The 26,374-nt window shown below is 37.7% G+C and overlaps 1 protein-coding gene across 1 annotated transcript in view; it reads right to left on the minus strand.

The window, feature by feature from the left end:
• Positions 1 to 3,058: 3,058 nt before the first annotated feature.
• Positions 3,059 to 26,374, minus strand: part of LOC129360304 (peroxisome proliferator-activated receptor gamma coactivator 1-beta-like) — an 88,929-nt gene continuing 65,613 nt past the window's right edge. The window contains exons 4-12 of the mRNA XM_055030436.1: positions 20,582 to 20,707; positions 16,929 to 17,985; positions 16,493 to 16,538; positions 14,241 to 14,305; positions 12,827 to 13,472; positions 11,270 to 11,327; positions 10,949 to 11,067; positions 10,364 to 10,491; positions 3,059 to 9,662 (exon numbers count right to left, since the gene is read on the minus strand). Of these exons, the coding sequence (XP_054886411.1) occupies positions 9,571 to 9,662; positions 10,364 to 10,491; positions 10,949 to 11,067; positions 11,270 to 11,327; positions 12,827 to 13,472; positions 14,241 to 14,305; positions 16,493 to 16,538; positions 16,929 to 17,985; positions 20,582 to 20,707 (2,337 nt within the window). The 3' untranslated portion in view covers positions 3,059 to 9,570. The remainder of the gene's footprint in view (positions 9,663 to 10,363; positions 10,492 to 10,948; positions 11,068 to 11,269; positions 11,328 to 12,826; positions 13,473 to 14,240; positions 14,306 to 16,492; positions 16,539 to 16,928; positions 17,986 to 20,581; positions 20,708 to 26,374) is intronic.

Here is a 26,374-nt window from a genome sequence, read left to right on the forward strand (position 1 = left end):
ACTGAATTAACCACAACCTCATGAACTGCAAAGGTAAATACAATGGACACTGAAAAAATAAAAAAATAAAACTTAAAAAGTTGAGCAATAATTAATGTACACAGCCAAAAATTGACTTGTCTTGAGCAGATTTCTTATTTTTTCCTGTTCACTTATTGTTTACTAAGGGTAAAAAAAAACCCTACTAACTACTCACTATAACCTAATATCTGCTCAACCTATGAAACCACTTAAATAGAACCTTGTCTGATATCTTGAAGTAGACTAATGGCTCTAAAAATATTTTTTTCTCCAGCTAATAAAATTCAAGAACCCTTTCAAATGGACCTTTAGCTCCTTGATCCACATGTTTTAAGTTTCACCTTGAGTTCAAATGAAAGATTCCGACATGTAAGGGGGGACTGAAGTCAATCCATATTAATCTGATGCAAAATATGCTGACACACATCACTTTTGCTTTGTTTAAAGTACTGCTTACATTAGAATCACAGGCCTGTATGAGGACCGTGGCACAGCGGTCAAATCAAATCACAACTCAAATCTGTTTCAAAAGGTGTGTCATGAACTTAGTTGAAACTAAAAACTCATTGTTAGTTATTTTTTACCATTTTTGTTAATAAAATCTGTTTGATATGAATCACATAAATGTGACAAAAACAGAACTATCCTAAGGTGGCAAGTACTTTTTCACACCAGTATAAGTCTGACACACCAGTATAAGTCTGACTGCCATTAGATTCCATTTTTAAAGGACTTTCAAATTTGTTTACAAAACAACATGACAGGCGAAATTATGAGGTTTGGATTTCGAGGTTATGTCCTCCTCCTGATGTTTCTGTCCGTTACTTCGAACCTCATGGGGGATAAAGCTGTGTGTCTGATATCTCTGCAGTGCAGAGCTCCTTCTTTTGCTGCAGTCACGACTACCCCACAGTAACAGCTGTACAGAGGATAGCAGGACAGGAAATGGCTGACAGCATGATTTCTAATCTCCTCTGGCTTTAGCTTTACAGTCACCAGATTTAAAGGTTAATACTTCTGCAAATAGCTGTTTTAACATGACCTTTAATAGCTCATAAATTACTGTTATATTTATCTGAATGCGTTCAGAAATTTAAAAGAGATTAGAAACAAGTAAGTAAAAGACACGCTGCTGAAACTTAGCAGTAGTTTGCTTTGCTGTGACTCAAAAAAGTTGAAAGGGTCACATTTGTTCGGCACCTAAAGTTACAACAAATTCCACATGATAAAATTATACTCCAGTTTTTGGTGATGTTAGACAAGAAATAAGAGACCATCCATGCAGCATTGCTGGTGGAGGGATCTTCTGTGCACATCATTCGTGCGGTCGCTGACATGTGAATCACTGTCTATCCAGGCGGAAAATTGCCAGCGGCCTGTTAACCCTCCTGTTGTCCTCGGCTCATGTCGACCGAGGACAAGCCCTTAAAAAATATGTTTTTCAATTGCAGCTGCATACAGAAACTTTAATCTAACAGTCCTGCATCAGAACTACGGTGTGCACAACTCAGGGGGAAGTTTAGGCTCAAGCAATTCAAATGTGAACTTTGCAAAAGAAATAAAAATAAGTAAACCCAGGCCTCAGGTCAGACGACCGGAAGACTAAGGAAATCACAGCTGGACAGGCAAACAGTATGGAATGGCATCACTGATCTCCGTAAAACTGATATCTTTTCAAATTTCCCCCCCCTCCTGTTGCCCTCGGGTTGACATGACCCGAGGACAAGCCCTTATAAAATTTTTTTTAATTGCAACTGCATACAGAAACTTGAAATCTAACAGTCCTGAATCAGACCTACAGTGTTCACAACTCAGATGGAATTTTCTGCTGGAGCAATTCAAATGTGAACTTGACGAAAAAAAACTAACCTCCTGTTGTCTTCGGGTCAAAATGACCCGAAGACAACAGGAGGGTTAATAGGGTGTTGTTAACCAAAGAAGGACTGAAAATAGTGAACGTCTGTTAGCGTGGCATTGCATTTGCTGGAAAACCAGAGAATGCAGATTTGTAAAGACAATCCACAGACATTGTGAAGTTGATTCTTCGTCCGATTGTTCTTGCAGTGTGAAGAGCATCTGTAAACAAACAAGCTGGAACTGTTAGCATTTAAACTGCAGAACCTGATAAGGTGACATTTAACCTCTGCAAATTCTATCAGGTTTGCACTTTAATACACCTCTCTGCTGCTTATGTAGTTATCCATCCATTACCCAGACTGAGACAGGGTCTTGCCCACAGCTAAAATGAAATGGATTAAAATTAACCTAAAAAGAGCAAATCATAAAAATCTCACAAAAAATAAGGCTGACTGAAGAGGATTACGTTCATAAAAATGGTTCAACTCCTTCTAATTATTTAAATTTTTACATTCCTCAAAGGACTGGGCAACGAGGCGTAGCAATCTTTTTTCATTCATATTTATTAATTAATCCCTGACCAAATAATAACTACAGTTCTTGTGAATATCTAACCCCTAGCTTTCCTTATCCAAATTGCAAAGCACTTGAACCACTGCAGGTTTTTGTTTTGCATTACAAGGCCCTCTCAATTTATAGATCAGATCTCAGATTTTTAAACCCACTTAGTGTTAATTGTTTTTTGAAGTGGACGTATTTATCAAAATTCACATTTTATACATTTCTGAAATTCCATTTAGGTCTCTACTGCTTCTAAAAACACAGCCACTTTTAGACAATGAATAAGTTCATGTTTTTTGTTGTGTGCAAAATGAGCCAATCAGCAGGCACTGCCTATCACCTAGCAACCCCAATGAAATACAGCCAATCACATAGTGAGCCAAACTGAGCATCAGAAAGTTTGGTCAGGTTATGTCACCTCTCTATGTGCTGTAAAAGACAAGTGTGCTGTGCAGGAGGCTCTACTTCTGCTTTTCAAAGATCTGGTTGTATAAATTTTTCGGCAGTCATTTTTATGTGCGAGTGTAAACATTGAGTTGGGGGGCCAGCAGCACCGTATTTAGGCAGAATATATTTATTTATTGTGTTTCTTGATAAATAAACAAAAGCAAAGCCAGAATGTTGTTCATTAGGATTTTATTTTTGGAGGCAAATCAATGAATATATGTACTTTATACAGTATATGAGGAGCACATCTCTACAGTTTCATAATGTAAACAATCTCTGAAGAGAAATGTATTCAGTTTAAAAGGAAGCCATAGTTGTCTGTTTTAAACTATTTACATGAATTAAAATATAATTTATAACATCAGATACTTTAGCTTCTATGAAACTAGATTTTAACAATTCAAAAATACTGAAATGCCTCTGTCTCCACATTCTCAAGAAATATGAAATTACACAACAGAGAAAAAAAACACCCTTTGAAGACATCAAAACTAAGTAGCATATAAATAAAAAAGAAAAAGAAAACATGAAATAAAACAAACATATGTAAAAATATAAAATCTCACTAGCAGTATTTACTTTTTTGTTTTACCAAAAAAAAACTAGGTTAAAAAAAGAAAAAAAAATCATTTTTGAATTTGATAGTCATTAGATGTAAAGAGACAGTGAAATGAACAGTAATGAAAAACAACATAAACATATGCCCTTTTATATCCACCCCCCAAAACAACAAAGAAAAAAATATAATAAGCAGATTTGACAGTTTACAGTCCCAAATAAGTATCTGTTTGACATCAGTGTCACCTTTTAGTTTGTCAGATTAGCCATTATGTTCTTTGAGCACTTCATTTTAACTCGGACCATATTGCAAGCACTCCTGTCGTGGTCGGGGATAATTTCATGGCTTAAAACAAACAGTGAGTGACACAAAGTTTTACCGAGCCATGGCATTAAAAGCGCAACATCTAGAACTGAATCTCAGGACGTTTTCACATTTGTTCACAACCCCTGGTGTGAATCATTGCTCTTTATCTTAACTTTTTTTTTTGGTCAGCTTGCCTATTAAGAAGTTTGTTTTCTCACCATTTTCCATTTTTTTTTCTGAAATGAAGAGTGGAAAGAAAGATATTGCATTCTTATGAGGGTAATTCCCTTTGGAAGTTTTTTTTAAATAACTTTTTTTTTTATTTATTTGGATTCGCTGCCTATTGACCTAGCACCTAGACCAAATAGACAGCAGTTATTAATGTTGAAATGTGTCAACGTGTTCTCAAAACACTGCGAAGAATGACCCACATCAAAGTTTTCTATAAGAAAGTATATAATAATCTAGATATCTACACAAACACACAAATATATATATATATATTCATATATATGTATATACTTTTTTTTATTATATGGCTATTGAAAAAATTACGTCAGTAATTATTTAATAATAAACCACGTTGGATTGGAAAGAAGTTTAAATAGTAATATTAAAAGCTAATGATAGCTTAGTTTCCCCCCAAACTGATTTTTAAGGCTTACCATGTTAGACATGGGATTGATCCGATTTCATTTAACCCTTGAAAAGCCTCACAGGCACAGAGGCAGTCACTGTAGAAACCATAGCAGTACTGCGGGCTCAAGGTTGAACTTTAATTTACATGAAAAGACAGTATATCTCTCCTTTACGTTATCGACTGGTCATCTGCAAGGAAAACCTGAACTGGATAATTGCCTGAATGTTTTTCAAGAAGAATGTACCCTCCTATGTCGACCTTTTTCGATCCAAAGTAAGGTGCAGCAGTGAAACTAGGATTTCTACAGTGCCAACATCGGCTGTTGGAAAATATTCACCAGCTTTTCATCAACACCTCCCTGCCACATTCCTTTACCAGAGATATACATGAACTGTATAGTTATTGGCTGTAAAGTAAGTGCTTTAAGCAACTCTGATTCAAACCAAATCTGTGCATCATCAAAAGGTGGTAATAATATAGTTACAACAGCTTACAAGAAGAAAATACAGTGAAGGTAGTTCACCAATTAGGACGATTTGTGCAGTGAAAACGTTAGAACAGCTTGTTCCGTTTTTCTGTTTTTATGACCACATTCTTCCTGTAGATTATTTTTAAAATGGCAGTCTACATACAGTACAGCAGCCTATTTAATCCGCAGCTTAACAGTTGCCCATGTATTAGCTCAACAACCAACCACACACTGTACATTATTACCTCCGTTTTTCACAAAGGCTGTCGAGATTATTACGTATTGCATCGGAAAATTGCTTTTTAAGAAAACAACATAAACAAAATCCACATTAAGATACAAAATACAGCCTTCTAGCGTGATTATCTATGGTGATACCTTTTCATTTGTTGTTGTTTTTTTGTTTGATTTTTCCTTTTTGCTACAGTGTTGTGTTGGACTTTGTGTGAAGTTGGGATTTTCCCTTCATTTCTTCCCTGTATACTGAACAAAATTAACATACTGGAACAAAACAGACCTGAAATCTCCTGTCTTATTAGTAATCAAGTGTGACCCACCACCAAAAAGTAAAATAAAATAAGAACACACAATAAATTTCATGTTTACAATGAGGCATAGTGCTATGTACACATTATATATTCATATATTATCTTTTTAACATGTAAACCAGCACATTCTCTCACTTTTTAGTAGTATACATACTAAGCACAAAACCTTACTCAGTTCACAAGTTGTTGTTTTTTTTTGTCCTTTTTAACAGACGACACCTTGTTTTCAATCAGTATGTATAGCACTAAAGTGTTAGTTTTGGACATCTGTGAGCCTGGAGAGGAAGGCATCCACTCCAGAATCTTGACTTGCTGTTATTTCATTTTTAAGCACTGAATAAGGCGCCTTTGTACTTAGTGTGCGTTCCTAATAAAGTCAAAGGAGAAACAAGTGATGTAAACATTCAATTTTTTTGTGTATGTGTGTGTGTGTTACCAAGATGTGGTTTAGATAGAAAAGACAAGAACCAGGATGGGAAGATTATCTGGTAAAAAGTGGGAAATTTGTGAGGGGAGACCTGGATAATATGAGGTCTTCAACCCACAAAGAGAGAAAGTTAAGGATGGAGAAAGAGTTAGGCTGCGTTTTTACTGGATGTCCTAGGCAAGGAGAGGGTGAGCAGATAAAAACAGGAGGAGTGGCACTTCCTTGAAGACAACATGAAAACAATATTTTGAATCTTCACTAATGAAGTGCACACAAGGAACAACCAGTCCACCAGATTGCTGTTCAACCTCTCACTGACCCGTAAGCGTCAGCAGTGTCCAACTCAAACACGAGACAAAGACAAAACATTCAATTACACGAGGATACAACGTTGAGACTCCAACAAACGGACACTGTTATGAGGCAAGCGGAGGACAGACTACAAAAAGAGATCACTTCTGTCACAAGGAGCTTAGAAACTAAACCTGTACCCCTTATAGGTTCTGTCCATGAGTCGGGTTTCAACCCTACACCCCTTATCAGCTTTTAAAGCTTTAATCTTCAAGAAAACAAACTTTTGATGCTGTGATAACAGAGGAGGCGGGAGAGCGTTCAGGAGAACCGCGAAACAAAAATACGGTCAGGACCTGGATGAAGGGATGTGAGGTAGAGACGCTCATCTGACCCGGTAGATGATGAGAAATTGAATTCTCAGCCGGTTACTTTCTTAGTTCTTAATCAGCTGATCCCTTGCCAGCTTCCTGGCTGCATTATTGGTGGGGAGTTGATGCCACCAGATTGGCAGGATTCAGAGACTCTCTTAAGTTTGTCAAGGCATGCTGCTGCTGGCTGCTGCTGGAATGTAAACTAGCTGCTAACCAGATCCAGTCTGAAATTATCAAGCAAACCCATCTTTTGAAGCACCACATCGCTCCACAATCTTTGTGTGGGGACAACACGATGATTACATTCAGCTTCTTAAAATACATTCTGACTCCATCTATGACTGTAGTGTATTAATGGGTAATGCATTTTGTGCTTATAAAACCAAACACTTCACTAAACCGAAATAAACACAATATATTTAAAGACCAATACTTTATGTTGTACTCAGTATTAACTCAATTGAATGTGATAGATATTTGAAAATATATATTTTTATATATTAATATTGGCCCAAATTTTCATATTGGCAAAACCATTTCCTATGTTTGAACTCATAACAAAAATCTCAGAAATGACAAACTACCAAATGTTGCTATAAAATAAATTCCTGTTGTGCTTGATGCACTTGTTCCTTTTGCATGTTAAACTACATGTAATTGAAGTGATGCACATTCCAGGGAACAAAATGTTTTACTCATAAATAATAAAGGATTTGTCAAAATTTTTGTCTAAATAAAGGCCATGTAAACAAGCCTAATGACTTTAAAGGAGTTTTAAAAATCTCCTTAAACTCAGTCAAATAAGGGAGTTTGTTTTACTCCCTAAAAATAAATATGTAATCCATAACCCAGCTTTCCTTTAGTTTAGTTCTGTCTATAAGTCGGGTTTCAACTTGCGATAAACTTATACCTCCAAATGGGTTATTTTCTTGTAAAAAGTAAGCCAATATCACCTGTTGTATAGTGTAAAGAATTATTATTGAGATTCCAGAGAAAGTGCCCACACTGATAATCAGCTGACCAAAAGAAAAAGCTACTATGATTCTCCCATGCACAACAAAGTCAAATATAGCTGTAAAGATGTCTGATGATGAAAACAATGACAAGAATGACATGGCAACTAAATGAGTCTAAGCTATCTCTGTTATTGTAGTAGCTGTGCTTTAAACCAAAGTTGGCAAGCTAAGAGAGATGGCAACAGATAGCAGGATAGCTACCTCAGCAGACAACCCAACTAATCATTAATCAGGTGATATCAGGTTCTGTTAGATATTTTTTAACATTATCATTTTGTTGTTACTTTAGTTTATATTCAGTCTAAAGTATTATTGTGATTTTAGTATAAACTGACCTGGAGGTTACGACTGTCTTCATGCGAGATAGTAAAACTTTATGGTTCTCAGACCCTAAAGTTTTCTCTGGTGTTTATCTACCCGGTCTTAGGTGACAGTTTGACCCAGAGCTGAACTGGGCTCAGATTGTAAATTAGATATCACACCTGGAACTGAGTTGTTGGTCTGTTTGTGTTAAATGTTTTACGACCTCTGTTGTTTGATGCTTTGACAATAAAGAGGGAGCTCACGTGAAAGCAGATCAGAACTCTCTATTGACCAGCCCGGAGGAGCTGTTGATCGGGATTTCTCCTTCTGCAGAAGCCTGACCATATTTAATTCATATACGTTGTCTGTGGTTATTTTATTGTAGGTTCAAGGAAAATACCTAACAGGTTCTTATACTTGGGTTTTGCTATGAAGAGCTAAACATTGAAAAGGGATAATATTCTTTACTTTTAATCTAAAGCCAAATGTATTGGTGTTAAAATCATGTCAAACATTTAGTTTTAATGTTTAGTTAGTAGTATGAATTGTGGTCTTTTTACTCACACTGCTCTAAATCCTAAAATTAATTCAGGTTATGAAATTACTTGACATTTAGTTGCAGTCAAATCCAGTTTTTTAACATTTCTGCCTTTAAACATAAATCAGAGAATCCAAATTTTTTCCAAATCAATGGCCATCTTAATGTATTTGTAAATCTATCCAAAGGCAAAGGTAAGGTTTTAACCTAAGTGTTTTTTTTTAGAGAAAAACCCTTCCTCAGTCTAAATTGGTTGTAAAAATATGAACAATGTTAAAATAAAATATAGGTTAAATAGGGTTTTTGTGTGTAAAGCATTCACTAAACAAAGCCTACAGCAGCCAGTAGCAGAAGCTAAATATTTAGCATGGCAGAGTTAGACACAGAAGGGGGACAGAGGAGACATTTACCTCTGTTACAGTGCATAGATCAAATCAAGGAAGCACTACAATTACAAAAAAGAAAACATGACTTTTTTTCTTCATTTTAGGTTTGTAAACTTTTATCAGTCATCCGTTGATTACATTAAATGTGTTTGTTATATACTTTGTCCATGAGACACCCACAAACATACGCACTCACACAAACACGCACTCACACAGAGTAAGTTTTAAAATTTATAACAGATACAATTATTTGCTAAAACAAAACACTTTTTTTTCACATCCTGGTTATATGACCAGACAAGCAAACACAGCCTGCAGGTTCACCATTTGTGACCAGAAAAAAGGGAGGTTTTCTCTCTTCTTTTTTTTGCTTACAAAACAAACAGAGTGAAGGACACGCACACGCAACGATACACACTACAACGACCAACGCAACGCAGGGATAGCAAGGATTTGCTACAGGTTTTTTATGCCCGTTCTTCCAAGGCAGGGCAAAGACGACACCAGCACAGACAGGAAGCAGCTTTGTTGTTACCTTTGTTCAGATAACTGTATCATTGTTGTTTTTAGCTGTTTTACCATTGCTGTTTAAAGTCCTTTTTTCTCCCTCCTGTCTCTTAATTCCTCATGGTGACTTCCTTGTTTTTTAGCAGTATGCTCCGGTGAAAGAGACTTAAAAAATCAAGGTCCTTGTTACGTTATTCCAACAGTAAAAATGTAAACATTTTGCGAGGTTGCCTTGCACAGAGGTACTGTGGGCAGTCCCTTGTTGTCTAAGGGGTTCTGCTGCAGTTTACTAAGGCTGGCCAGCCAGCATTGCTGGACTGTCAACGGTGCAGGGACTTCTGGGCCTCCTTCAGCAGAGTGTCAAAGTCCAGTGCATCATACTTACTCTTGACAGGGCCAGGGCCAGCTTCATCTGAAACACAGAAACATATTGAGGTCACAAAAGGTCCTTGTAGAAATCAAGCCTGAAACATTTACAGCCTCAATAAGGTCACAGAGCTAATGTAAAAATCTGCATCATCAGTCATTCTGACAACTTCTGATACATGCATTTTTTGATGAGCAAAATGTACCTCACATTACAAGAAGTCTATTTTATTGTCTAATTGCTTTGTAGGTGACACAAATAAGTTAAGTATGTATAGATGCTTTCTAATATGAAGACCGTACGTAAAACTGAATGTAAGAGCAGCAGGAAGCAGGTAGGAGTCAAGTACGTGTTTGAATTTAGTTTCTATTTATTTTTTTTCAAAAAACTTTAAGAACAAATTGTACTTGACTTGTGACTATAGTCTCTACTCAGTTTATGGTCTTATTTGAGCTTTGAGATAATTTATTATCAATATTCATATTATAAAAATTATTATTTTCCAATTTTAAAAAAGTGGGTAATGCATTAGGAAAGAGCTTCTTAGTGATTCACAAACAGTTTTTTTCTTAATATGTAGCTGTTTCTCAGATACACCACTCAATAGTTTAGTTACTTTGGGGTATATTCTGGTCCAATGGTCCATTTATCAGTTTAATACAGCTTGAAATAACAACCTCAATGAAATAATAACTTCCAGTTCTAGGATTGGCTATAATAGATTTGAGTGTTTGTATTTTGGTTACCGAGGTCTATGTAGCGTTTCCTTGTTAGCCTCCGTAGGGCTGGAGGGGCATTCTGGAAAACAATCTCTCGTTCTTTGCGATGTCTTTGAGGCCCCGACTGACGTATCTTTATCACTCCACAGCGCTCCCTTCAGCCACACAGAAAAAAACACACAGGAAAAATATATCAATGAAACCTATTACTCAAGAGTGTGAACTGAAAGTGCATTGAATTGTAATGTCTACTGGTGTATTAGCTTTAAGGAAGCATTTTATATTAAATAGCTACAAGAACAAATTCTAGACTACAAAAGTTTGGGATTTTCTTTAGCAGCATTTTTAAATTTGTGTTTATATTTTACAAATCCTGAGAGAAAACACCACACTATGTTCACTTGTCAAGAAGCAGTATCTGACAACCATCTCTAGCTCTGCCGTCCTAGTCTGAGTCAAGGACAGCAATGTGAACAGAACCTCCAATATAGACAGAACCAATTGCTCTTTTTATTTTGTGCAGAATCTTCTTCATCCGCAATAACTAGCACCGTTGCAAAATCTTTTGTGTCTCTTCAGAAAACAAAAGTTAATCCAGATTGGGACACTTACTCATTGCAGATGATGACTTTGCAGTCCTCTGCATTGCCAAAAACTTGGAAGCGCCTCCTTAGCATGTTCTCGGTCACCCTGCTTGGTAGGTTATGGATGTAAAAAACCTGGCAGTTTTCCTGGCAAATAGGAAACCACAGCAATTATAAGAACAAATGACAGGTGTGCAAGCAGTTTAGATCCAATGACAATATGTTTGTTGTTCTTTTAAACCGTTGACTAGCGTTGATCTGGGCCTTCGTCAAAGCCAAGCAGACTTTAATTAGACTTTTAAAGGATTTTTTAGTTTGAATGAGGCTGAAGAATGTGAAGGGTGTGTACCTCGTCAGACTTGTCCTTGTTCTCCTGGTTGTCGTCCGTACAGCTCTCAGAATTCTCACTGAAGGAGAACAAAGAAGACAGGGAGGAAGACAGTGAGTTGGTGGGAAACTGCAATGTGAGATATCTAGAAACAGGTGAACCACATCCAACACAAGTCTCCAACTGGTGGCAAAAAAGTATCTTTCTGTATTATGTCTCTTACTGTTACATTCCTTGTCATAATGTATGACATAACATGACTACTGACCTCATTCTGTGAAAGGCCACCTATTGAAACACTTCTGCCTGAAATCTGAGTGATGCTCCAGCATTTTCCTTCTTATATCTTCACATTCAGTGAAAACAAACACGACTTTTGACCTTATTAACTTGGACAGTACAGCTTCCGTTTGAGTGTTTTTTTTTCTTACATGCTACAAATCACAATGCATTAACCGAATGAATTCCTCTGCTTCACAATCCAATGCACAGGGCTAAATGCAGAGACTGAGGGGTAAAAACATAAAATGTCAAGTGGTTATATGTTAAATTATGAATCAGAACGAGGGGCTGTACAATCCAAAAGCAGTTAGTGTGAATATAATTGGAACCATCTCTGTCAAAGGGCATTTTTACTTATAAAAACAGGAAGACACCACCATATATGGATGATGATTCACAGTCAAACAACATAGTTTCTTTCCCCTCTGTGATAGTCAAGTGAAGGACTGGATATTTAGGTGCAAATGCTATCCGAGTATTTTATCTTCCATCCCATCTGTCACATATGTAGCATTTACAGTGAAACCCAAATTGTTGTGAGAAATTAGTTTATTAGCTTTTTGAAATAACTGACAGCTACAATACTGTACTGCAATAAAACATGAAATGACACTTTGTTAAACTTGCAAACAAAGTGCATGTTTCCAGATTTAAAGCATTCTGATGACACAGTTGTTGGCAAAAAATTAAGGACTGATGCCTGAGTAAAAATGCATGGCCAGAAACAGAGCAGAAGTTATTACCCCTGCCTGAATGTTTTCAAATATATGATTTATAATGGTTTTGAATTAAAGTTTTTTCCAAACATTCTGAAGAGAATAGCAAGCAGAACTTCCAAGATCCTCCACCGGTTTGTTAGGTCTCCAAGGTATGGCTTTAGGAGGAAATTCTCCTGACTTTCTTTTCCTTCATCAATAAATCACATTTTAAATATGCATTTCATGAATTCAAACTGAAGCTGGGGATTATGTTGTCACCACTGGCCACTGTATTTTGCATAGCTATACAAGTAACCTCATCACTCTTTGGCAACTCTCCTCTGTGTTTCCAGGTAATTTATGTTTGGTTTTAAAAACAGCATGAATATAGCTACTGTGAGCTATAAGGATTATTTAGAAAAAAAACAATACATGCCACTTAAAATGTTTGTGTATGTTGGGTCTGATGAGGGTGGTGCACTGCATGTGACAATCAAAATACTCTTGTAACTTTAGTGTCTGTGCAAAAAAGTGTAGATTTTGTTTTTTTGAGTCCAGTCTCTAGAAATATTTCTCTTTATTCTGAAGTCTGTCTCACCTGGAGTCTGTCTTGCTGGAGGGAGAGTCAGGACACATGTGAAGGATGGGTGAGGGAGAGCGAGATGCCGATGAGCGCTCCGCCTCTTCCTCAGAAACTGGAGGCGTTGCAGCAATTGACTGGCAGTCTGATGGCGGTGATGATGATAACACCATTGTCGTCTGCTGCTCCTGCGTTTCAACCACTTCTGTCATCACAAGGCGCTCCTCTTCGCTCTCTTGGACCTTTTCATCTAAAACCTGATTATCCACCACACTGGATGATTGGGTGCCATCTCCCTCACTGCCCTCCTGGGTCTGGAGTATGGCGCCAAGCATGGCAGCGCTACGCTTCCGGCTCTCCCCGAGACTAAGCGCGCAGTAGTCATGGTCACCGAAGGTGCGCTGGGTGTCGCCCTCTCCCGCCTGACCCATGCGCCGCAGCTGGGCATAAAGCTCTGTCTGCTCTGGAAGCTTCCTCTGGTGGTGGGAGCGACTCAGCCAGGTTGAGCCCTTTGCGGTAATGTTGATGTTAGTATTTGATGCTGGGTGGACAGACTCACTGCCACCTCCACCATCACTGCTGCTGCCGCACTTTCCTCCGTCTGTCGGTTTAAAGAGCTCATCCTCCACAGATTTGTGAGGAGGAGTGGTTGGAGGGGTGAGACCTGAGTGAGAAGGAAAAATATACAGTTTAGATGTTGGTTGGTTCCTCTAAGATATTGACTTGCACATAAACCAAATCTTTTTATATTTTCAAAATACTCATTGCCGCATTTGGCAAATATGCATGAAAAATGCTTAAAATAAATATCTTTGATCACAACACCATGTCATGATGAAATGTTTTAAGAAAAAAATCAATTTATTATTTATTCTTCTTCTTACATTTACAGTAAAAATATGCTTTTTACCATGTAAATTTTTGTGAATTAGTTTAGTTATTAAAGAATCTCAACACCCTAAAATTGTTGATTCATCGCACAATGTGAGGGCCGAAACCAACGTTGGGAACCCCTAATCGTGCATTGAATCTTGGAGTCTTATTTTGAGTGTTTCAGCAGGTCTTCAGACTTAAATCCTAATTTGTGACTCTGGATTGAAGAGAAATTGTTCAAAGAGGAATATGTGATCCAGTCTTAGAAGAATAAGTGTTGCCTTTTTAGCAAAGGGGGTTGTAGCATTATCAGATAAGGTGCCAGAAAATACAGTATGTCTGTAAGTCACATGGATTATTTGATCAAGTATATTCCAGTAAATGCTTCATTATTCTCTCAGATCCATTGACACATCCAAACCTCTAGGAAAAACCCCTCTGTGACTCATAGTCACCCATTAACTCCATCACAAACCATTTTGTTTTAGATGTGTAACCAGCCGACGGCGACATGAGTAGATGGACAACAAATAAGCCAGTGAAGCTGAGATGAGATTACCTGCTGTTCCACACAGATCCACACTGAGCGTCTGCTCATAAGGCCTGGTGCTGAACTGGGGCTCTCTGGTGAAGAGACAGATCAAAGCAGATAATTTTCAGCTCGCTCTGTCATGTCGGAATATGTTGCAGGCTTAAAACAGAAAACACCAGTCCCTCAATAAGTTTCGAGTCTCGGCTTTTTGCCTCTTTAAATATAACAGAACAGTTTAGGCTGATGTCTGCTGAATTTGAATTATTTGCCTTTGTGTGAACAGTACTGGCTCTTTGCTGCGCATCTCATTTCTTATCAACACAGCCATATGTGCTTTACTGTCCCCACTGCTTTTCTTCCTCCTGCTGTTGGTGGCTGTCAGTTTCTGTTGCTCTGGTTGCAATGAAAGGAAGTGGGCGTGCAGACTGGATTGGCTTCAGGCAGGGAGATCAATTACCCTCCACAGAAAACACCAAATATAGAAAAAAAAAGAAATAAATTTCTTCTCTTTTGATGTCCTTTAGAGGGATTTGTTTAGAAGATGGATGGATTCTTGCTGAGGAAAAGGTTCAGGGTTTACGACCAAAAGTGTAAATAAAATATACAGTTTCTGATGCAAATTTTGTATCAAATAGCAAATCAGAAAGAACAGCTTAGCTCAAAGTAAATGAATATATTAGGGTTGAGGATTTTATTAAATCTGAGTTGAATCTGTGACTTAATTTTCTTTTAGTCCTGTGAGAATAATAGAACAACAAGGACAGAGAAAGCAGTGACTTACTGCATGCAGATAAATGACATCACACAAACAAAAATAGGAACATGCCTGCAAACCATGCAAACTGACACTAATGAAAAAAAGCCTTTTTGCTGTAAGTTAGCAACAAGTTTGGAGCTCATGACGTGAAGCACATCTAAGGACAGTGTTTCCGGTTTTGTTTGTTATGCCCCAAGTACTGCGTTATGCTAATTACTCATTTATGAAGAGCTTTTCTCAACAATACCTGATAATTAAGCTCTGCATTATATGTCTGAGGCTGTGTAAGGAATGGGATTTAATGGCTTATTTATGATTTTTGCAATATACAAAAAAAGATGGTGATTAACACTGTAATTTATGTTAGCAAGCTTTATATTATTTCATGATCAGTGGAACCTGCTCCATATTATTGCAGTATTAGATTAAATGTGCTCCATTCGTTGGTTCTGGTTTTCAGTAAATAAGATATCAGGAAGAAAAACCACATGGGAAAAGATCCTGAAAAGTCTCAAGACTACTTGAGACCAGAAAGTGTTTTTATTTATTTATTTATTTTCCTTTTCGCTGCAAATTGAAAAGATGATTTTTGAAAATCAGTGTAGATATGTCAGTTTAGCTAGATTTTGTTCAAAATTGACCTTTATAGTCAAATCTAGTAAGAAACCCAGAATGTCACCTTGATTGTAAAGCAAGCATATTCCTTATCACTCTCATGGGACACCAAGGTTTTAAGAATTGACACTTTCACTAAACCATTATAATTTTGGGTGCTGAAAGAAGTCTTTGCAATGAGATTCCAGCTCTGCAACTCCATCAATTGTTGCTGTGCACTGCCGGCCTGCTGTCTGAATCAAAGCTTCTACACTTTTCTCTTGGTTACAAAATAGAAAAAAAAATGCTGTTCGGAAGTAAAATGGGTTACAAAAAACAGTCAATATGTGAGAACTAAAATAGTTGGCAAGCAAGCTAATAGCAGTTAGCAAGCTAATAGTAGCAGTACAGCAGCTAATTGTGGGGTGAAGAGTCAATTAAAAACTACTACTAAATTAATATTTGTTTATAATTTTGCTAAAGTGTATATTAGAATTGACAATCAATATCCTACATATCTTTGGAAATAATGGAGATATTTTCACCTTTTAAAGTTGGATTTTATGTTTCAAGTATCATGCATGCAAATTCTGCATGGGAGTATTTTATTTGGTCTGTTTAGTCCTTCACTGTTCTTGACGCCTACACTTCATGTGTGAGATGTTTCACAAAGAGTGAATATTGACATGATGGTCAAGAATAAGATTTTTCTTTTTTACAGTCATTAATATCGTCATTGCAATATTCTGAAATAACTTAATTACACGTTTTCCTGATAACTCCAAACCGGGATGTATTTTATCTTTCAACCCTGTTACTTTCCAGAATGTGGACCATTTACTGTTTTAGCAAGCCTGTAGCACTGTTTGGACAAAAAGCACCTAAAATCAATGACGCAAAACAGGAGGTGCTTTTCACAGATACTTACCCTGTGGACTTTGGGTTGAGGGGCAGACAGAGACAGGCTCGCTTTTCTGAAATTAGAATAAGACCTCGGTTAGAACAGGGTGACAATTACTACTGCTCACCTGTAAATATAAGGAGAAATACTTTAAGTCACCATCTTAAGAGGGAATGACCGAATAAATGGCCCGCAGTTTAAATGATAGCAAAGGACAGCAATTCAGCAACATGAATATGATATTGTTACAATATTATGTGATTATGAATACACCAGGAGAAGAAAAATCTCATCAGAAAATCTTATTTTATTAATCAAAATATTCTTTTTTCAACTCAAAGCATCAAATAAAATTTTTTTCCCTTTAAAAAATTATTGCTCAAAATTTAGTATTGCTTAAAGTGAAGTTGGCTATGAAGTGAGTGGTGTAGACGCAGCCTTTGTGTGTGTTTGGTGATCTAACCATGGCAGCAGGATTTGGTCAGCTCAGAGGGATTGCTGCCATCGTTAGATGTCAGTTTTTCTGGCTGCGCCTCCGTCGTCGTTCCCCTTCCAGCCTGGGTGGGCAGGAGTCTGTCTGTGTGATTCTCATCCTTTTCCTTCCCCTCTTCCTCCTTTGCTCGTGTCGGCCGCAACCTTTTGGCGAAGCGGCTGGGAAATGACGCCAGGCGTCTGGAGCGGCGAACGGAGAAGGAACCGCTGGTTTCTGCCGACTCTTCCAGGTTCTGCTGCAGCTCGGAGGAAGAGTTTCTCCTCTCCAGTGAGGAAGAGTCTTTCAAAAGCTCTGGCTTAGGGAGAATGGAGCTGAAGGACTGGGCTGGGGGGCATTTATTAGCTGGAGCACAAGGAGCAGAGGCTGTGGCCCTGCTGGGACTGTGTGAGTGGGCGTAAGGTGGGCTGTGCAGTCTGTAAGGCTTGCTCACGTCAAAGGAGCTGCTCTGCTGCAAGAGCTCACGGAGAAGGGAGTTAGCCTTCATCTCCCTTCGCCTGGCGAAGGGAAGCCTTCTGGGGGCGCTGCTGCTGCTGCTCGTCCCATTCAAGCTCCCACTAGTCCCAGAAGCGCTAACCAGTACAACTCTGCTGTGAGAGTTTGTGTTGGCTGGGCGGGGGACGTCGGGTTTGGTCCGCTGCCTTGAAAGGTCTCTGTCTTTGCGGTCCCAACCCTGCTGCTTGCGCATGGGCAGGCAATATGTGTGCATGTACGTGATCAGCTCAACAACGGACTGCAGTTCTTTCTCTGAGCTGAACTGAGGCGCAGTGGGCTCTGCAGGGCCAGCGGCCGCTGCCACTGCACCCTCGACCTCGCTACTGGAAGACTCCTCCTCTTCCTCCTCCCCTTCCTCCTCTTCATCCTCCTCCGACTCACTGTCCTCGTCCTCCTCTTCCTCCTCGCCTTCGTCGGTGTCGTGAACCGGAGCGTCCTCAGTGTCCTGCGCCGTGGTGAGGTGGCGGTGGAGTTCGGTGCACAGGCGACTCGTGGGACGCACCGCTCGGGGCTTCCGCTCTAAAGGGAGGTCGCTCTGGGGAAGACAAAGATAATATTTAGGAGCCAAACATAAATATACCTTGAACAATTATTTAAATATAAAATAAGAGATTTCTATCTCAAGTAAGTAAGATTAGATTTGTCATCAAACTGACAATGACTATTGTATGACGTTATGGTAAACATATGAGAGTTATATTGTACTATGGAGTTTGCTTTGAAATACTCCATTCTAACATTAAGTTTGAGTTTTTGTATTTTACATTTGTTTTGATTGTATTTTCCCAGGCAGCCTTGGGGGTCAGTCCACTTTCTGCTTTTTGAGGGGTCTCTGGTCAACTTGGTCTGTAATTTGATTTATCTTCAACCAAACTGAGACCTAAGTTTTTCGATGGAACCTTTTCAGTCTGCATCAGAGTCCAATTGCACATTCACATCACCCCAAGCAAACCGAACTTTCTGTGCAAACACAATGTAGCTCAATAAAGCAGATCAAGCAGGGCTGGTGTGAATACACCCTTAAAGAAAAACTGGAAAAAAAAGGACTATTTTCAATTTCCTGCCTTGGATACATGATCATCGCGCACAGCAGTAAATTTTCCTTCCGACTTCGTGAGGGATGATTCAGTCTGCAGCTGCAATAAAATGGCTGATCTGTATTACTCATACAGATAAAGAATAGAGTGAGCGAATGTGATTCACTGTTGCCCTTCTGCCCTGTCAGTCAATACTTCCATCAACGGTGACTTTAAGAAGGCCTTGTGACAGACACAGGCCAGGCTCTTCCAGAGCTTCCTCCTGTATGCTGATTACTTAGGCAACAACCTGCACGAAGGCTTCCCGTTCCCTATGCTTGTACAAGATAAATGACCAGTGTTGTAATCAATGACCACTTGAAGCACAATGCTAGCAGCCATCCAATTACTCCTACGTCATACAGCAGTAGCCATTGTAGATGTCCTCTCATCCCCAACACTACATTTATCACAAGCAGCAGCTGAAGGTCTCTGCAAGCTTGACGGCTCAGGGTTTTTATTCTAAAATGAAATATCTATCACTAGGAAAATAAAATCTGTCACCATACGGGACGTACTACTGCTACATTCTGGACAGCTTTGATATTGTTTCCCATTTTTGTAAACATAATGGAGTATCTGAGAGCTGTCAGGAGACGCATTAAAGCCTCCACGTGTGCTGAGGAGACCAGATTGTCCTGAAGCCTCTTTTTACTTACAGTCTGGCTGGATTTATTTGATAATTTTTTTTTACCATGCCTGTGTCCCTTCTTCAATTGGTAGAAACCAATTGAAGCCAATTGAAGAAGGGATGTTCGTGTGGTTGTTAAAAAAATAAATAAAAAAATTAAAAAACGCACTACTCACCATATTTTCAAGTCCAAATATTAAACTGTTAGGAAGTTCTGTAAGTACTTCAGAAAAAGTCAAATTTTTTCCAGCCTGATTTTAATGATGCTTCTAAAACTAATTACCACACTAAAACACTAACTTCTGTTTATATAAAGCAACATACAGACAAGAAACAAATGTAGAACAATGCGATGAATCCATGGTGGCAAAAGAGAACAGACACTTTGGACTCAAGTTCTCAAGATTTGCTGTAACTACCCCAAGTCTAAAACACAACTATGCAGAAATATTTGCACAGCCTAACATTTGATACATACATTCCTTTAATATCTATATGTACATGACAGAGAGAGATACTTTGTTATCAGATTGCATGGCTAATAGTTGTTAGCACTTCAGCTGGAAATGGTCAAAGTGGGTGAGGCGTTTTCATTACTGAGTCAAATAGAATGCAGCATGGAAACACTTGAGCAATAAAACGTAACATCTAAAGCAGCATCACTTACAAGCATCTGTTTTGTTTGTTTGACTCTACATTTCATTGTGAAACTTTTGTTTCAAAGCAGAAACAAAAACATTTGCTGGGTCTTTATCCTTATTGAATAACTCATAAAGAAGTGGAGAAAATGTAGTGAAATTCCTTAGGCTGCCAGAGACCTTATAAGAAAATCTGTTTCTGGATGCTACTGAGCACACAAATCCTGAAAATTGTTCCGTCTGTTTCTGCTGACTGTCATGCACGAAAAACTTTTATGTCTGAAATTTGTATCTGGTTTTATATCTTTGCAAGTGATGAAGAAGTTTCCATGTCTAACCCTCATTGAGCAACGTTTTTGCTAGAAATATTTAATCCTCACCAATGACCAAAAACAATCCAATACAGATTTAAGTTAAGAATCATTTCTGTGCATTAAAGACTATGCAAAACAAATTAATGCAGACACATGTTAAAACACAACTCCTGCAGTTGCAGTGATACTGACTGCAAGCACTACATATAGCTGTAAATTACTTTTGCCTCAACTTGCCACCCTGAAAGGAAGTGATTGGAAAAATCCAATTTTGTTATCTCACCAGCTTTCAGAGGACACGGAATGAGGCATCATGCAGCGAATAGTGAAATGTGCATCTGTGTGTTTTTGCTTCTGTTCTACTTCAGTCTGCTGGAAAGTGGGTATTTTTTTTTACTAAACTCATGATAGAGTTTTTATATGTATGATATCATATTGTCCTGTCACTTATTCACAGTAATTCACACCTCACCTTAGTCAGAGGTCTGACTGGCCGTAGGCGCAGACTTCTGTTGCTGTAGCGATGGCTTTGGACTCCATCTTTATGCACGTCGATGCCGCTTGGAACATTGGGAGGAGTCAACAACAACTTCTTCAGCTGCATAAAAAAATACATAAGATATCAGGATGCTCTCTTAATATTTAGTAAGTAGAATGCCTTAATAGATATGGTTCAGATGTTATAAGTTATTATATATATATATATATATATATATATATATATATATATATATATATATATATATATATATATATATATATATACTAGGCATGGTAAATTAGATGACTATGGTTGATGGCCAGAGACATTGCAATATCAATGTGCAATTGCAAAGCACTGCTTAGAAGCAATATTTTTTAGTATACTACACAATAACAGACTTTGATTTCCCTAGATGATCACACTAAATATATATATTTTTCCAGGGAAGGTGGTAAAGCTTGCCTAAAATGGACAGGAAACTGTTGAAGAAAGAAAATATGTAGAATAATCATATTGTCATTGTGATACTTAGCAAACGTGTCAAATTTACAACATTTCCCTGATATTGTGAAGCCCAACTATGCAATAGCTTTTGCTAATGCCTCATGCCAGTCCAACCGTACAAATCTACAGCAAACTCTTAAATCCCACTGCTGCTTGTTCATGTTATTCTACCACAGTTTTTCATTCCTGACAACTTTCCATGAAATGCAACAAAATGTGAAAAGTAAACTTCCTTAGCATTGACCTTTTGTGACTTGACCTCTATGGAAGGATGTCAGTGATCATGTACTGGACGTCTTTCACGTTAATAGTCTTTACTATGATTGCATAGGGCATAACATTATCATTAAATTTAATTTTTGCATAAATATATATCTTTTTTCTACATTGGATCATTAGATGGAAACACATTAAGGCAGAATAATTAGGATGCAAAGATAGTGAATTATATACTTTAAAAAGTAGGGTTAGTAAATAGAACAGGAGTAGAAAAAACTATTCACATTGACATAAAGCATTCAACATTCAGTTCTTTTGGCCTTTCACTGCACTTTCTAATCTAAATTCTGTCAGGCGTTAATGCTCTGCAGATGGATGTTTGTATAAAGGAATAATGTGTAGAAAAGGTCATGATACTGTACATTTATCATACCACTAAAGCCGACAGCTACATGGCACATTCACGTTTCCTATTAAAGAGCCAGATCCAGTTGTTCTTTTCTAGATACCCTAATAATACGGCGTGACCAGTGCCCCTCTTTCTCCCTCAGTTCTCAGTTTCTCCTGTTTTTCCATCATCTCTCCATCATTCTCTACCTATTCAACATTTTCTTGTTTGATTCATACATAATCCTGATTTGTATCTGATTTCTTTGTGACTCCTTTCTAAATCAACCTGTGTGACCCTTACATATTTTATCTTAACTTCTAAACTGTCACATCAACTCTGCCCTCTTTTCTAACATCCCATCCTCTTGGTCCCATCTTTTTGTTGTTCCAGATCAAACACAAAGCCAAAGTTAAGGCATAAAACATAGGAAACCTCTCCTTAGACCTTCCCTGGGTATTACCTTTGAAATGGATATTACCACAACCACTTCTCTTTCTCCAACTATCCTTTCATTACGTTTTTTCCATCTGTGTACTCATCCGTTCAATCCTGAGCGTGGCTTCATGGCAGCCCTATCAGCTGATATAAATCAGCTTAGAAAGAAAATCCCCCTCTAAGCTTTGCAGCCTTTGCTCCAAAAGATGATGCAGAAAATACAGAAATGATAGGAACGAGGATTTAAAGGGACCCATTATAAAGACGGTCGACCTAAAGTGGGGGGCAATTCAGCAATATCTGGGGTCTGAATCACTTGGGAAATGGTTAGGGCAATTTATATAGATGTATCAAAGCAGTCAAGCATCACGTTTTGATGCAGTAGTTCTCACAGGAACAGTGTTACTTGTATGCCTTCCTTAAAGCTAATAATGTTATGAAGGAGGATCCTTTACTTTTTTTGTTGCAATTTAAGGAATTTGAAAAAACAGGTGAGCTGGCTTTGTTAGAAAGGACAGTAGAAAAATGTCCTTTATAACATACCCATCTCTGGAAAGACAGTAAAGAAAAAAAAAAAAAAGAAAACACCTGGAAATATAGCCAGAGTACTGCATCAGGAGGCAATACATACTACTGCAGTTTCAGAATTGTATTTGTTAGAAAATATGAAGACCTTGGATTTTGTTTTTTTGAACTTCACAATAAAAGCTGCTTTTCACACAAAGCCATTGCAAATACAGCAATTTTGTCATGGCTGAAATGTGACAAAATGACTACAAGGGATATTAAAATGACACTGAATTATTGTTAGTACTCTAGAATTAAATCATGGCATTGCATTTTGTTTATTTAATAAAACGTTTTTATGATTGAACACTTTAGATTGATGTGAAATGTTGATATATTGGGCTCTTCCCTATTATTATAATGTTCTTTAAATGTTTTTTTAAAGGTTTCTGCATTGTCAGAGACCACAGAAAATGTTCTTAAGTAGGAAAGAAGCATGACTAAAACACAGCTTCATATGTTTTATACTTAATAATTAACAATTAATTTGTGAAAAAAAAAATAAACACAAAAGTACTAATAATAGTATAACATTTGTTTTGGGGGGTTCTTAATTTACTTATTAAACATTTTTGAATAATCAGCTGCTGTAATTTAGACGTCAGCACTATGTCACAGATTAGCTAGCTATATTTAATAAAATGAGATAGATGGAAATGAGAAGAGTTGGTAGTGACGATTTATACTGAGTAAATAGTACATAAATTTAATTTATCTAGCACCTTTCTTAGACAGCAGTCACTAAGTGCTTCACGGTAAAAAAAAATGTAATTATAGGCTTTTTATAGTAACATCTTTATGAGAAAGTAATTTGAAACATTACTGGTAGAACTGCTTTTAAAGGGATTGGGTTTAAAAGTGCACCAAAATTTGACATATTTATATTATCGGTTTATGCTGTAAAACTGTTGAGCCCTGAGTCAAGTTATAAACAACTTTCATCACTGTTATAGTACTATAATGCTTTAATGAACACAACATCACCACCCAACAGCGCTGGCTGCCACCAAAGAATACTATCTGGGTCAATTGACTGAAATGGGACGATTGCCTGCGCTGGTAATGGGGCCACTGCGGCCCTTTGTCTGAGAGCCAACTTGGCTTAGAGTATGTGATGATGCTCCTCTGAGAGTGCCATTGAGGAAACTGAAGAGTAGACTGAAGGTTTGAGTCTGTGTGAAACGTTGCAAACTCTTTGACGGCATGGGGGCCTCCCTAACAGTATAGCCCACTCTTGTACTCCACTCCGCTTTGGATGCTTTCCAGAACTGCGCTGGCATCATCAATAGAGGCCTTGTTCTACGGTGGAACACACACATACAGGAAAAGTGGAAGTGGAATTGCAAACCCAGGTGATGAAAGAAAAATGCAAAGGGAATCACAGACACACATGAACAAATTTTATGAAATGCAATCTGGCAGAAAACCAACACCAAAGAAAAAAGATAATGTGCATCGACAGAACAATGTTTTTTTAATCAAAATAATCTTTTTGATAGCATACAACTTTTTAATCACTTACTCAAACAAGATGGATAGGAATACATACATTTGATAAATAAATGTGTTTGTCCAAACACAATCCCTGATTAGTAGTCATGCAATTTATTATTATTATTATTATTATTATTATTATTATTATTATTATTATTATTATTATTATTATATTATTATTATTATTATTATATGTTTTTTCATTTATTTTGTTGCTAGTCCCTGAAGAATTTCAATAATGAATAATTCTGGCTTGAAATTCATTCATTCAACCCATTCAGTTTAGTCTATTCCAAAGTAAATTCTTAAAATAAACAAAGTTTTGCATTTTAGATACATGTCATTGAATATACAATTAAAAAAAAAAACATTCTGTTTATCTTGATAATCAAGACTTATGGCTGACTGTTCTGAATTTGGACTATAGCTAAAAGACCATAACACTGAGTTCCTTAGAAAACTTAAATAACACATTATAAACAAAATGTTTATGACAGAAGAAATATTTAAAAATTATCCAAGTACTTCACAGTGTCTTGTGCACTAAATACTTGGTTGGGGCTCTTTTCAATTTAATCACTGCATCTGTGCAGTGCAGGTGGAGGTGACCAGCCTCTGGCTCTGCTGAGATGTTACAGAAGCATTGTTGGTGCAGGTTAATGTCATCCCATTCCTAAATGGGTTTTACAGAGGTTGCATGTGCACAATTTTCAACTTTTCCATTCCACTCAACTTCACATTAAAACGTTGAATACAGTGGACAGTCAGCTTCTTTATTTTTCGCCTTAATTCTATGTCGGGGCTGTTGATTGTCAATAATCTTCCCAATGTTTGTGTAGGCAAAAGTTTGTCCAGAACATTATATAAATCATGTATTTAATGATCTTTAAAATATTCAAACTTTCTAAGAGATGCTTTAGAAACACCACTCTGTGTACCACAATATAGCTGTATTACTTTTTAAATTAAACTGCTTAAATAAATTAACTTTCTCACTGATGTTTTTTTTCTCATTGGAGATAAAAATAGTACAAAATGTTTACTATATTCTTCTTTATTATTTTTTAGTCCATAAAAACTTTGATGTGCAATTATAAATAAAATGTGTGCAGTTATTCCAGATTAATTACACATAGAGCAGTGCTTCTCAATTCCAGTCCTCAGGCCCCCCTCCTCTGCATGTTTTAGATGTGTCTCTAATCCAGAACAGCCGATTCAAATGACTGCATAAACATCAAGTACTGCAGAAGGATGGATTGAACCCGCATATTCAATCCAGGTGTTTAGCAGAAGGGAAACACCTAAAACATGCAGGGCAGGGGGTGTGAGAACCAGAATTGAGAAGCGCTGACCGAGAGCATTAAGAGCACAGACAGTGAGCAGACAGGCAAACAAGCACTAGAAGGTTCAGTGAGGACATCTGCTGAACCAGCACGTAACAGTAGAGGGCAGCGTCACATTCGGACCTGAGCACATGAGTGACAGTAAACACGTGACAGTAAACCACTCAACTGATGGAAGGAAGGGATGAATTACACACACACACACACACACACACACACACACACACACACACACACACACACACACACACACACGGCCACACACATCTGGCACATAGTTGAGTAAAGTCCTAATGTTATTACAGCAGGCTTTTCTGTGTGAGAGGATGTGAATGTCAGGTTGCTATATTTGCCACTGATAGTGTACTTAGTGGAAACAGAGTCAGGATTCAGGATGATATGATTTATATTTAGTACAGCGAAATATCCTGCTTTTTTTCCAGGGGTGCTAAACATCACAGCTGGATTTGCATCAGGGATTTTTGAGACACTGCAATCTGAACAGCCGCACCAAAAACCTCTTTGGAGGGTTGAGGAATGATAGGAAAACTTGCTGTAGCATCTCAAACTAAGCTATGAAAAGTGTGCAGTTTACCAGTCTTTCTGCATTCAAATGATATGATTTCAGGCAATGAAATTCCTAGAAGCGATGGGTCTTAACTGACTCGTCACAAACTGCCTGCCTGCAGGTAGAAGAAAAAGTTACGCCTGTGACAAACGGATTCAGAGTCAGGTTAGGAGCAGAAACTGCAGAAGAGTTTGTGGAGAGGAGAGAAGTGTGTATGAGAGTTGTCGGTTACCATGAAAAAGAAACAGAGCCAAGTTGTC

The sequence above is a fragment of the Poeciliopsis prolifica genome, unplaced genomic scaffold, assembly GCF_027474105.1.
Source record: "Poeciliopsis prolifica strain line A6 unplaced genomic scaffold, Auburn_PproV2 SCAFFOLD006, whole genome shotgun sequence".
Taxonomy (NCBI): domain Eukaryota; kingdom Metazoa; phylum Chordata; class Actinopteri; order Cyprinodontiformes; family Poeciliidae; genus Poeciliopsis; species Poeciliopsis prolifica.